Source organism: Camelina sativa, chromosome 7 (assembly GCF_030686135.1).
Source record: "Camelina sativa cultivar CO46 ecotype springtype chromosome 7, ASM3068613v1".
Taxonomy (NCBI): Eukaryota; Viridiplantae; Streptophyta; class Magnoliopsida; order Brassicales; family Brassicaceae; genus Camelina; species Camelina sativa.
This window is the reverse complement of record NC_141886.1, coordinates 25089587-25103154: the sequence shown is the minus strand read 5'-3', so window position 1 is coordinate 25103154 and position 13568 is coordinate 25089587. Positions and strand designations below refer to the sequence as shown.

Sequence of the window (13568 nt, the reverse complement as noted above, 5' to 3'; positions counted from 1 at the left end):
AATGCATAAACTCTACAAAATGGCTAACAAAGCTTATATACAACAGATTAGTCACGTGATTCTTCCTCCTTCAAGATGCAGGAACACGTGACTTCCTTCTAGTGTAGACGTTATACGGCTTATCAATACCACTCCCTTCGAAGAAAGCTTGTCCTCAAGCTTCTGCACATTAGTCACTCCTGTCCGCTGTTTCAACACCCAAAAACACGCAATAGCAGTCTTGTATGTAATACCACTGTTGTACTCTTCATGTTGCAGTTCTTTAATTTGCCAACAATGCCACACAGAAGAATAAGAAGGCATGCCCAATATAAATGAAAACATGCTCCCGATAACACACTTCCCTTTTTGTATTTTATGAATTTCCCAAATCGAGTAACCATGACTCCTCTTTTGTCCGGCTGGCTCAAGTTCATCACTATCAACATCCCACTGTAAATTTCTACTCATGTGATAACAAATTAAAGAAGAAACTCTCAAAGTTGGCCAGAACTGAGATATATTGATCTGCTCCATGAAATGCAGAGTTGAAAATTATTGCTTGTCCTCAAGCTGTGTAGTAGCAAGTGTTAGTGACAATAGAAACCAATGACGGCAATCGCTGAGGCCATGGTAGTGTCACCGTTTAGTTCCAGGCCCTGGGAAAGTCTGAGCCTCTGTTGTCCCCATATAAAACAGATCCAGTTTGTGTAACTTTGTATAATATGGTGAAGAAAAGTGTGCAACAGCCATAGTTCCAAGTTAATCTTCTGCAGTTTCTTCTTTCTCCAGCGATGCCACACTAAAAAACAGTCTCTCTTGTCTACAGTTTCAGTAGAGCCGGTGCCATATGTAACATCACTTCCACGTGAATCACTCCCAATTATCAGGACTGCTTGTAGTTCCTTAGATTTCCATTTGTGCTTGTAGGTTCTTGAACCCTCTTCTTTTTGCAGCTTCTTTTGTAAACTGTGCCTTTTAAGAAACACCTTATCGAATATATGATATACAAAAGATTTTGCCATCATACTTACTGACTCCTTGTAGTAATCCGCCACTTCTGAGACACTTAAAACTTCTAATATCCCGTTTTGTTGAGTTCTCAATAGATCAATGCTAGAACCAGAGTGTAAATCTTCTAAAATAAGGCTCAAGGCCTGGAACTAAACGGGGACACTACAGTGTGGAGGATCAAGGTGTGTGCAGAAGCTCTACCATGGTATCAGTGATTTTCGTCATTGGTTTCCATCGTCACTACAAGTGCTACTTCACAGCTTGAGGACAAGCTGTTTTAAAAGGGGAGAGTATTGATAGGTGTGCACATGTGAGAGGCACATGTGCAGATTTAAAGAGAAGCATGAGAAGAATGGTATAAATAGAAATAGAGTTGAAACATAGAGGCATCATGCGTGATCACATTAATGTTGTTTGTTAGATCAGAACTGTATCTCTGTTCTTAGATGATGAGATTGGAGAACTGTAACTCCAAGCTTATCAATTAGGGTTGAGATTGTATTGTGGATTGAAAAGAGATAAAGAGAGAAGAGTTCTTACCTTCAAACTTATCAACAGATCAATAATGTACGTCAATATATTGATTCTGTTCAAATAAAGTTAATTTTTAAAAAAGATGGTTACAAATTTCAAGAAATAAAGTAGTTTTTATATTAAAAAAATTGTTGTTTTGTGCATCACGTTTGGATCATTCATGTATAGGCCAACTACCTACAAAAGAAATGTTCACAATTCATTTTATTTGAAAAAATCTTATAAAATTTTTGGATAAAAAACATATATACATGTTACGTTTGTTAAATACACAATTCAATATCAAATAAATATATTCTTTATCGAAAAATAACAGTAATAATCTTTATTTCTGCATGGTCAATCGGACGACTCGGCACTTCCGCTACTTCATTCACATGCAGAGTAAATAGACGAAACATTTTTTTTTTTAATATTAATCAACTGCGCCTTTTTCATCAGTCTATTTCTAATCAATCTTAAAATTAACATAACTTAGGTGTATTCCGTTATATATATATATATATATATATATATATATGCAAATTACTTAATATTAGTTTAATTTTTTCATCTACAATAATACATTTGTTTGGATCAACTTTGGATATACTTGAATAGTATGAATACAATTTAAAAAAAAAAAAAAAAGACGTTTAAAAAAACATACTAAAATCAAATCTAGAAGTATACATACGGATGTCCCTTAAAAAAAAATGTATAAATACGGATTAGAGGACTCATTGTAATAATAAGAGACTGGTAACAAAAACACAACCACGAAACATTATGACTTCGTTTGTCTCCCTGGTTTCTCTTTTCTTCGGCGGTTTTCTAAGTCTTTTCAGAAACTCGCAGTGCCGGCGGAAGGAGGTCGATCATGTTATGATCTTCGGTTACATTGCTTCAGACCATTCCCCTAAAAGACAAGTTTGGGGATACTTTGGTTAGCGAAGTTAACGAATACAAAGAGTCAAAGATGTCATAAAAGATGATTACAAATTTCTAGTATGACAGTGTGAACAGTTGTTTAAGAAATAGGTTTAAAGGAAAATAACATTAAAAACGACTTTTTTCTTTCTTATATTTAGATTAGCTGGAAAGTTGGTCGGGTTCACGTGAGAAAGAGACAAAGAAATAGACGCAATTTCCTTACAAACAACGAATTGCTAATTTAAATAGTGGATATCATAGAGAAAAGACAAAAATCTTGTGACTCAAGTCAAAAGAGTATCTAAACTAATCAAGAACTAGTCGTTAACCACCATCAACCAATCGGTTGAGATTTAATCAAACCCATATGCGTGTATAAAAATCCCTGATATTAGTATTACTATGTTTCATGTGATGCATCAACGAAACAGAATGTTGCAAACACAAAGAGTCTTCATCTTCTGCTGTTTGCTAATTCTCTTCTCATCTCATTACCTTGTCTCCGCTCTCCAAACCTTCCAGAAGATTCCGCTGCCACCTCAAATCACCGGACCCGAAGCTTTCGCATTCGATTCTCAGGGTGGAGGACCTTATACCGGAGTCTCCGGAGGCAAGATCCTGAAATACCAAGGACCAACACTTGGCTTTATAGAGTTTGCTTATATTTTACCAATCGCGTATGTTTTTCTATTCAGTATTTTATATACAACGCATACACATATTGCTAGTAATAATAACTCAATTGTTCTAATTCACAGGAACAAGTCACTATGTGAGAAAGCAGTTGGGACTTTTCTTGGTAACATTTGTGGTAGACCGGTCGGTTTAGCTTTCAATGAGAAAACCGGAGATTTATACATAGCTGATGCATACTTGGGTTTGTACGTGGTTTCACACCGCGGTGGCCTAGCCAAACGCCTAGCCGATAGCGCAGCCGGGATTCCTTTCCGGTTTCTTGACGGTTTAGATGTAGATCCGGTGACTGGTATGGTTTACTTCACATCTTTCAGCACAAGATTTGGCCCCAGGTTAATTGAATTTTCTTACTGTGATTTGGTTTTGAACCGGTTCGATTTGGTTTGGTCAATTTGTAAACCGGTGGGGATATAGAGACTAACGTTTGTTTTGTTTTCCAGTGAACTTGTCTTGGCGGTTGCTGTAAAAGATACGTCAGGGAGGCTCTTTAGGTACGATCCAAAGACTAAAACCGTCACCGTTTTGTTAAGCGGTTTAAGTGGCTCCGCAGGATGCGCTGTGAGCTCCGACGGAGGGTTTGTTCTGGTGGGAGAGTTCTTGAGGAATCGGATCTTGAGGTATTGGATCAAGGGTCCAAAAGCCAACACGTTTGAGATTTTCGTACCGTCGATACCGGGTCCGGACAACATAAGGAGAACAGACGGTGGAGATTTCTGGGTCGCATCAAACTCGGTGAAGCTTATCGTGGTGCCCACGGAACCATCAGCTGTGAAAATCAGTTCCGACGGCGAGATTCTCCGGCATATGCCTCTCGGGGAATATTACAGAGATACGTTAGTCAGTGAAGTTAATGAATATAAAAACGTTGTTTACTTGGGAACACTCACGACCACTTTTGTTGGTAATCTGTAATCAAGGACATTAATTATAAAGTTTTTTCATTTTTAATTCAACAAAATTACTATGATTAAATCAGAGATCTTTTATGGAGAAACACAAGTTAAACCATCCATGATCTTTTCCGTAATGTTTATCCATATCTTGTTAACGTGTTGCTTCACCTTCTTCTCATCGTTTTGAAATACATTGCACAATGCCTTGACGTAGAAAGGTGGGAAATCTCCGTTTATTCTCCAGAGGTACGTGACGACCTCTATTACCTCATCGCAGGGAGTATCTTTCACAACATTTGATGGGGAAGGAGAAGGAGAGAGCGTCCACCCGATCTCTTTTCTTATGCAATTTTCAACATTTTCCTGAGCTAAGGAGAATGCAGGAATTGAGAGAAAGGCTACGAAGAAGATAATATAATAACGTTGATTGTGGTCTTTCATTGTTGTTTCTTAGGGAGAAAGTTTATGTACAGTACTTATATATATATATATATATATATATATATGTTTGAGAGTAGCTGAAACTGTAAATAGTTTAAGCCTTGTTTCACATTAACTTCATATCCAATTGGTTACAGTAATATCAGTTTTAATTTCATTTATAAAGTTTTGACTTTAAAGACTTTCATCGGTTTCTTTTACTTTCATTTTAATGAGATTCGATAGTAGTATTGGAATCATCGGAGAGAGCTGAGGTAATCTTTAAGCAAATCAATGATGGGAGCTGCTAAAGAATCTCGGCCTAGTTGCTGAAACATGATTCCATCCATTCGAGCTTGAACTCCTTCCGTGATTGTTAATTCATCCAGCAGTCCTTTTAATGTTCTGTCAACTCCAATCACCGAGCTTCCTATACCGCTTAAGATATCTGGTAGTGATGTCGAAGGTCTTGAAAGCTCAACAAGAGTTACCTATATTTACCACAAGAAAGAGCAAAGTATCAAATATCATCTACTTTGTGCTTTTTTTTTTTTTGAGTTTTAAAGATTTGTTACGAAGATGATGAGTTCACTGAAGCAAAAGAGAGTTTTAGAGGCCAACCTTCCTATCAAGAGGAATATTAGCTTTCTGCTTAGCGATGGCTATAGCTCGGGATAGCCCACCGAGTGCATCTACTAGACCACGAGAATGAGCATCCTTACCAGTCCAGACTCTGCCTTGTGCAAATTCTTCCATCTTTTCGACCTAGGAACATGGTAAGAAGAAATTTTTAGCCTTGCTAAAACATAAGAATACAAGAGAGAAATACTAGATTGGACCAAATAGAAAAATACAGGCATCGATCTGGATAAGGCTGCTTTATCTCGGAAAAGCTGGTATGCATGCTGTGCAGACTTCTCAAACAGTTCTGCTTCCTCTGGCCTGTAGACATAATTTTGTTGCTTTTATCGTGAATGAAAGGAACATATAGGTTCTCAATAGAGCAGTTTCGAGGATCGAAATTGACAAAAAGATAAAAAACAAAGTGGCATCAACTGGGTGCAAAAAAGAAGTCTTAGACGGTTAGAGCCTAACTAGGTAACAAACCATTGTAATAAACAGAGCGAGGTCACTTACTTAAAAGGTCTTTCCTCAGCCCCCAGAAGCTCAGCATATTTTCCTCTAGATATAGTTTCCTTGTTGAATCCAATCTTTTCGTACAATTTGGCCAAGGTAAATCTTGCTGCGACAACAAGAACAATGGCGAGCGTTGGTAAAAGAGATAGTTGTACAAAGATTCAGAGCACACAACGTTCTCTTTGGCCAGTTGATAAAAGAAAGATAACCTGTGACAACTCCAATTGAGCCAGTTAATGTCAAATTTTCAGCAACAATGGTGTTTGCCGCCATTGCCATGTAGTAGCCTCCACTTGCTGCCACATCTGACATTGACGCGATGACAGGTTTTGTTTCAGCCAGTAGTTTGATCTCCCTCCACATTCTGTATACCATTACGAGTTACGAAGTATTATAATATAGCCTAGAAGAATTTCCAAAGCTATTTAAATTCAAATCTCCACATGACCTCCAGGCTTGATAGATATGATATTTGCAAGTTACTAGATGGTTCATATAGCATTCTTAATCCATTCTCTTTGATTCAAAAGATAGCACTTCAACTTCTAACTTCCATTGACGAAATATAAAATTAAAGTAATGAGTCTGGTTCATCATGTTAGAAGGTGAAACCAAATCATCCATGAAATGTTAAATCAAACGAGCATATTGTAGGTATAATTATACAACATTGACAACTAATAAAACTACTTACAAATCAGAAGCGAGAGCATCGCCTCCTGGACTATCAATTCGGATGATGGCAGCCTTATATTTTTTGGACTCTTCAAAAGAAAGAGGAAATAGAAAGTGCTGAGCTGCTGTTGAAGAACACAACAGCACAAATGTAGATGGAAACGTAAAAATAATAACAGACCCACCTCTTACACTGCGGATCTTCTCAATTAGTTGTTCTGCTATGATAGCTGAACCAGGAGTGCTTAGCGGACCCTTAACCCGAGAAATGCTCCCCCCTGCTCTAATAATAGCTATTTGGTCTCGACCGCCACTTAGACCAAGAGTCCACTTCCTAACACCTGAGTATTTCCTGTATAAAGTAATTCAATCGAGAATATCTGCATGTTACTAGCCTGTAAAATTGATAAAATTGCATGAGGCAAACAGGGAACTGTAAAGCGATATCAAAAAAATATTTCTTGCAAATATTACATACAAGTAAATTAAGAAACCGAAATTTGAAGTCAACTAAGTATGCATACCTCCATTTACTTACTAATTCACATACATCTAATTATCCCAAACTGAGAACCAAAAAAGAAGACACATCTGATCTACATTTTGTTGAATTACAATCTCGAGTCGGTTCGCCACCAGGTATTCATTTCTCCATATCAAAACTAACTTTAACTCTACCTAACTATGCATTTACCACCTAAGACCCATTATGTATACATTACTCATTACTCCATTAGTAAAAGGCTTGAGTCAAGTGTACATGCAAAGATAATCGCTCTAGATTCAGCAAGCCTCTGTTTGAAGATTCCATATAGTAAGAGTAAATTACTTGTAATCAACAGTAGGAAGCTTTTTGTCTTTTTCGACTCCAAGCCTCTCTTTCAGCATCGATATAACCTGCAGGAGCATTAAAAGTGAATGATATAGATAAAAAAAAGTAGGGGGCTGGTATCTAATTCTGTTTTGTATAGCTATATAAGGGATACTTAATGACTATTGTCCACCCCAATAATCTGAGAGGATCCAAGAAGACAAGTTCACTAATAAAGGACAAACAACAAGGATCATCACTTCTGGCTTCTGGGATCAGGTGGAAGGTACTGAATTCCATCTTTACTATGGACATGTTATTACCTCATCATCATACCGGATATCCTTTATCAGCCCCTCTTCCTTTAGCTTTTCAATTTCGTAAACTCCTTGATTGATGAAACTTTCAACATCTTCTCGCTTTTTTCCTGCATAGTTCTAAGCAGAAGCCATTCAGAAAAATTTAGATGTTACAACTCTGACAACATTTTGAAACAATTCTAGCACCTGTTGAGTCAGAAACACCATCCAGCCAATTTGCATAAATGTTATCTAGTAGCACGCTTAGCATCTCATAATTTTCCTCAGATATATTTTTGCGAGAGAGCTGATCTCCAGCACTTTTGTATTTGCCAATCCTTTGTACTTGAGGTTGAATCCCCACTTTCTCGAAGACACCTATATATAAGAAAATTAAGCAGTTCACGATAAATGCGCCAAGCAATGATTCAACAACAGCTTTCTCAATAAATGAAGGATTGTCCGCACACAGTATGAGTGCGCATAGTTTCTGTACGATATAGAATATAGAAAAGACTTTTAATGACTTAAGTGATATATTGAACCAAAGAAGAAACAATCCCTTACCTCCAAGAAAAGATGCTTGAACAGTCAAACCATACAGAAAGGAATAGGCACTAGGCGGGGCATAGAGCTCGTTGCATGCACAGCCAAGATAGAATTCCTTTAATCCACATATGTTTATATATCCAACAATGAATTTACCTAGTAAAGATGTGCTTGATTAGCTCAAAGAACTCAATCGGAAAGTGAAAAATCTGATACTTGACAGATAATACAGATTCAGGAGTTACCTGATTTTTTAAAATCCAATATATGCCTTCGAATTTCTTCAACCTTACCCCAGCCACAACTCAAAGGCTCAATGTGAAGGTAGACTCCAGCAATACGAGGATCATATGCCGCTTTCAAGAAATTTTCTGAGAGTTGCGGCAGAGAGAGGCCAGAATTGAAACGACTCTTTAGCTGATCAGAGATCTGAACATAGAGAAAACAAAATTCAATTTCAACCTAACTGGAATATAACAAGATCCCAATAGGCCAATAAGGAGTTCTAACTCCCAAAGGAGATCACATCAATGCAAAATTTAATACTATGTAGCCTTCGAAGTCAGCTAAGTTCACTAACATTGCTACCGGAAACCTAAAATTAACAGTCCTCTTACTAATACCACAGCGTCTAAGAACGACAAGAATGAGAAGAGACGACGAAGCGAATAGAGAAACCTGGCCGCGCAATGTCATGGTCAAGACGCTACCCTTGCGAACACGCTGCCATGGAAACGCAAATAGCATCCGCAGCTTCACAACAAAACTCTCCCAGGCGTTCCTATCCACATACTCCGTTTCTCCGGTCGGATAGTCCTCATCTCTGTCCCGTGGAACTCCATCCCGTAGCTGTTCCTGCTTCCCTTTCTCCATCTCCATCTCCGCCGAGGAAGAAGCAGGTGAATCGTCGAAGGAACGAGTCGAGAATCTCCGATAGTACGGAGAACGAAGACGAGGTCCGGTATGTGAGAATTGGGGATTCACGAGGAGAGGTCTTCTGCATAAAGCCGACGCGGAGATAAGTGACATAGTACCGCTGCTAAATCTAGGAACTACATGAGGTGCGTGAAGAAGAAGTAGCTTCGCCATTGTCTCTCTCTCTCACCTGAGAAGAGAAGAGAAAAGATCCAGTGGAAGAAAAGAAAAAAAGAAAGTGAAGAAGAAGAAGAAAGAAAGAAAGAGGATTGAGAAGGGTACAGTTTCTTCCACGTCGTCACTGCTTCACCGTGTGTGACGTGTGACGGTCAAAGTCGTTACGTGGACTAACAGCTCAAATTGAATCCAATTTCGGTTCATCTTGAACCAGAGTAATATGAACCGAACAATTTGGTTTTATTCCGCCAAAAACCGGTTTAAATTTAATGATAAATGTTCGAATGAATCTGGTATGGTTTTACTGTTTGATCTCTCTAGTCTTAGTGATTTCTTCTGGGCGTCAGCATCGCTAGTTTGTCTATAAACTTCCGTCTTGTTGTTTCCATCATCTTTCTTACTCTCTCTCATTGACTGCTTCGAAAAATATCTCCAACTATATTCTTGTTGTCGTGCTTCTGGGTTCCGGAGAATTCGGAAATAATCTCCGGCGACGTTTAATCCCTGATTTGACTCTTCTTCCGGTATGTGAAAACTGAAACTTTGATTGCTCTTCGATTCCTTTGTTTACGATCAGATTCTTTATCTGCTGAGAGTCTTTGTTCGATTCGCTTTTCTTGTTGATCGCATGAACCAAGTGTTCTTGAAGTCATGTTGAAGCTCAAAAACTTTGATTCCTTTGCTTACGATCAGATTCGAGATGTTATCTACTGAGAGTCTTGGTTTGATTCGCTTGTCTTGTTGATCGCATGAACCAAGTGGCTCTTGAATTCATGTTGAAGCTCAAGATTTTGCATTTTTGGAGTTTCTTTTATCACGCATGTCTATGATTTTTCCCCAAGCGTCTGTTAAATTGATTGAAATGTCTGCTCGTGTTTTATTGTTATGTAAAAATCTTGTCTTTGTCTGCAATTCGTAGCTTCCAGATTCTCTTCTTCATTGCAACTTTTGGGGAGGAAATGGCGCTCGATACTTCTGTTGCTCTGTCACCTCGCCGACGGCATGGTTTGCTGCGGGATCAGGTTCAGCTTATCAAAAGAAAGGACTCTGGAAGATATGAGATTGTTCCAATTGAGGATCCATTGTCTTTTGAAAAAGGTTTCTACGCTGTTATTCGTGCTTGCCAATTATTGGCTCAGAAGAACGATGGACTCATTTTGGTTGGGTTAGCTGGTCCTTCTGGAGCTGGCAAAACCATTTTCACTGAGAAAATTCTCAATTTCATGCCTAGTATTGCTATCATAAACATGGACAACTATAATGATGGTTCTCGTGTGATCGATGGAAACTTTGATGGTATGCACCACCTCTCTATGTTACACCCTTAGGCTTGATTCAGTCATTTTTTCTTATGTATAGAATCTGAAAAATGTTTTGCGATTCTGGTTGCAGACCCACGGTTGACTGACTATGATACACTTCTTGACAATATACATGGCCTAAGGGATGGCAAACCTGTTCAGGTTCCAATATATGACTTCAAGTCAAGTTCCCGAATTGGTTACAGGTACCGATCTTCCTCGTTGGTGCATATACTACCGTTGAAAAATTGTGGACATACGACATGTTATGATGATGATGCCTGATGGACAAAGTGATTATACTTATTTCATTGTTTTCATTTAAACGTTAATAGTTTCCCTTGTTATACAGATTCCTTCACATATTTTAGGGGAACAATTGATTTATATGTTAGTTGATCAGAGCTACTCATCTGCAATGGCTTATCAGTTTCTTTCGTGATTTGTATAGAACACTTGAGGTCCCTAGCTCTCGCATTGTTATTCTTGAAGGCATATACGCTTTGAGTGAGAAGCTACGGCCTTTGCTAGATCTTCGTGTCTCTGTCACTGGTGGAGTGCATTTTGATCTTGTCAAGCGTGTTTTGCGGGACATTCAACGTGCTGGCCAGGAACCTGAAGAAATCATACATCAGATATCTGAGACGGTTTTCACGCTAATCTTTGCTATCTTTTATTTTTAAGCTCTGATTTATCACCCTTGCTGTCATGCCTGCTGTTTAAAGTCGCTTCAAATATGAATAGAACATGAATGATGAATTATACTGTTTATTTTGAGTTTTAAGACAGTAAAAGTTTGCTTATGTCTTTTTCTCCAACCAGGTTTATCCTATGTACAAGGCGTTTATTGAACCTGATCTGAAGACGGCTCAGATTAAGATCCTTAACAAATTTAACCCCTTCAGTGGCTTTCAGAACCCAACATATATTTTAAAGGTTACAGAATTAATATTGTTCAAAGTGGAGTATGTTGGCGTTTCATATAATCTGTGACTAGCTGTATTGTAACAGCGATACCTTCCCGGTGTTGAGTGAGTTTTGTTATCTTATTGTAGTCAACGAAGGATGTAACACCTGAACAAATGAAGGCAGCTCTGTCTAAAGATTTTAAGGAACGTACTGAGGAAACTTATGACATATATCTGCTACCACCAGGCGAGGATCCTGAAGCATGCCAATCATACCTTAGAATGAGGAACCGGGATGGAAAATACAATCTCATGTTTGAGGTTTGGCCAATACCTGTTTCTTCTGTATAAACACATTTTAGGAACTCATGGGCAGAGTTTAGTGTCATATGTAAGCTGAACGAATGGGTGTTGCGTGTTGAATTGATGAATGATTACATTTACCGTTCTATGTATTGTTTTCAGGAGTGGGTTACAGATCGTCCATTTATCATATCACCCAGAATAACTTTTGAAGTCAGCGTTCGTCTTCTCGGAGGATTAATGGCACTGGGCTATACCATTGCAACAATCTTGAAAAGAAAAAGTCATATCTTTGATGATGACAAGGTAATTGTGAAAACTGATTGGTTGGAGCAACTGAATCGGACATATGTTCAGGTAATATTTACTTCTCTTGCTCTCCATAAAAGTTTACACTCTGTTTGGGGTGATAAGTTGACAATTTTTATCAACTCGTTTATGAAGGTACAAGGTAAAGACCGGTCCTTCGTCAAAAATGTGGCAGACCAACTTGGATTGGAAGGTTCATATGTTCCACATACATATATTGAACAGATACAGCTGGAGAGGCTTGTAAATGATGTTTTGGTATGTGTTGTGTTTATCGCACACAGATCCAGTTGATTATATGTCATGATGGTTTATATGTCCGGTTTCCCTGGTCATGTTTTCAGGCTTTACCAGATGACTTGAAGACAAAACTTAGCTTAGATGATGATACAGTTTCTAGCCCTAAAGAAGCCCTCTCAAGAGCTTCTGTTGATAGTAGACTGAAGTATCTCCACGGGTATCTTCTAATCTCTTCTCCTTGATTGGCTAAAGTTGGGATAAAGACAGAATCTAAGAATAAAGACACCATATGGTCAGGGAATCCTCTGACTTGTGTAGTGATGCACGTTTTAACAGCGGTGTATCAAAGTCTTACACAAACCCAAGACACAAAGTCTTGCCTAACTTGACAAGACTTGCTGTTAACAACAGAATGTTAGATGCCAGAGCCCCTGCTTCACCGGCCACTCTTCCAAATCAGGTAAAGCGGTCTCTCTGTTATTGTTTCCTGAGATCTTTCAAAATCTTTGGTTCTGTTGTTGCAAATTGATAGTTGGCTTACCATTAAATCACTGAACATACGGTGTTCTATAGGGTTTTATCACTCAGCTTTCGGACCAGATATCAACACTGAACGAGAGGATGGATGAATTCACATCCCGCATTGAAGAGTTGAATTCCAAGATCCCGAACAGGATAGCGGCTTCATGTAGTCAACATAACTTGGCTTTACCGATTGAAGACGGTAATGGGTCTGTCTTACCGCTGTCCTCATCCGCATCTCAGCTCGTAAGGGAATCTCCTCTGATGGAAGAGGTATGTTTACAAACTCTCCATAATCAGAATTACATACAGTCAGCTCTCTATTAATTGCTATACTCCAATAGACAACAACAGAGCATCAGAGAGAGCTTTAGACTCAACTGAGACAATGGAAGGGTCTATCCATGAATAATAAGCTAGAGATATAGAGATCTTAGCTCACGATTTGCGAAATATTCATTTTTTCTTCATGATTTTATTGACTTTTCGTCATTTGGAACAGGTCGTACTTGTTGCTCGTGGACAGCGTCAGATAATGCATCAAATGGACACCCTGAGCAATCTTCTTCGGGAGTATGTTGGAGAAAGGACTCGCATAGAGAGACTCGACAGCAACAGAACAAACAGCACAACACAAAACCTCGGATCTTCTACTGTAACTATTCTTCTTGGTTTGGCCATTGGCTGCGTTGGCATTTTTGCCTACAGTCGTCTAAAATAGTTGCTGTAACAGTTGCTTACTTTACTGTGAAAACCCAGGCTTTTTGAAATAGTTGCAATGATGTAAATAACATGGTTTGGGATACACACTGGACAAATTCAGTCTTGACAATGTAAGAATAAAAGACTGATTCGGTTTACATTACCGTTTAGAAAGACTTTTTCTCGTGGAAGTAACTGGAGTCCACAACGAAACATGAGGCCGTAGTAAGTCCTTATGTAATCCTAATACACAGGAGACGAAGCAAGTTCTT

At 38.5% G+C, this 13568-nt stretch overlaps 4 protein-coding genes across 8 annotated transcripts; 2 read left to right on the top strand and 2 right to left on the bottom strand.

The window, feature by feature from the left end:
• Positions 1 to 2775: 2775 nt before the first annotated feature.
• LOC104702104 (protein STRICTOSIDINE SYNTHASE-LIKE 11-like) lies at positions 2776 to 4093 on the top strand. The gene is made up of 3 exons (XM_010417930.2): positions 2776 to 3116; positions 3198 to 3467; positions 3576 to 4093. The coding sequence occupies exons 1-3, from the start codon at positions 2842 to 2844 to the stop codon at positions 4045 to 4047; spliced, it is 1017 nt and encodes a 338-aa protein (XP_010416232.2). The 5' UTR covers positions 2776 to 2841; the 3' UTR covers positions 4048 to 4093.
• A 25-nt stretch (positions 4094 to 4118) lies between these two features.
• Positions 4119 to 4469, bottom strand: LOC147941662 (uncharacterized). The gene has a single exon (XM_087458604.1). It carries the CDS (start codon positions 4467 to 4469, stop codon positions 4119 to 4121), a length of 351 nt encoding a protein of 116 aa, XP_087314730.1.
• Positions 4470 to 4559: 90 nt separating this feature from the next.
• On the bottom strand, positions 4560 to 9165 carry LOC104702103 (serine protease SPPA, chloroplastic). 2 transcript variants are annotated; one of them, XM_010417928.3, is made up of 13 exons: positions 8598 to 9165; positions 8165 to 8348; positions 7938 to 8075; positions 7578 to 7748; positions 7395 to 7498; positions 7090 to 7157; positions 6446 to 6612; positions 6280 to 6349; positions 5795 to 5949; positions 5586 to 5691; positions 5303 to 5390; positions 5070 to 5213; positions 4560 to 4939 (listed from the first exon to the last, which is right to left on the bottom strand). In XM_010417928.3, exons 1-13 carry the CDS (start codon positions 9006 to 9008, stop codon positions 4706 to 4708), a joined length of 2040 nt encoding a protein of 679 aa, XP_010416230.1. In that variant the 5' UTR covers positions 9009 to 9165; the 3' UTR covers positions 4560 to 4705. The 2 variants fall into 2 exon arrangements, with proteins under 2 accessions (XP_010416230.1, XP_087315400.1); XM_087459274.1 differs by having other exon boundaries at positions 7395 to 7508; positions 8598 to 9114.
• A 141-nt stretch (positions 9166 to 9306) lies between these two features.
• Positions 9307 to 13454, top strand: LOC104702102 (inorganic pyrophosphatase TTM1). 4 transcript variants are annotated; one of them, XM_010417927.3, is made up of 12 exons: positions 9307 to 9535; positions 9931 to 10307; positions 10404 to 10518; positions 10764 to 10959; positions 11135 to 11248; positions 11368 to 11541; positions 11686 to 11880; positions 11968 to 12090; positions 12177 to 12289; positions 12409 to 12532; positions 12646 to 12867; positions 13097 to 13454. In XM_010417927.3, the coding sequence occupies exons 2-12, from the start codon at positions 9971 to 9973 to the stop codon at positions 13313 to 13315; spliced, it is 1932 nt and encodes a 643-aa protein (XP_010416229.2). In that variant the 5' UTR covers positions 9307 to 9535; positions 9931 to 9970; the 3' UTR covers positions 13316 to 13454. The 4 variants fall into 4 exon arrangements, with proteins under 4 accessions (XP_010416229.2, XP_010416228.2, XP_087315399.1 ...); XM_010417926.3 differs by having other exon boundaries at positions 12370 to 12532; XM_087459273.1 differs by having other exon boundaries at positions 9360 to 9535; positions 9650 to 10307.
• The last annotated feature ends 114 nt before the right edge of the window (positions 13455 to 13568 follow it).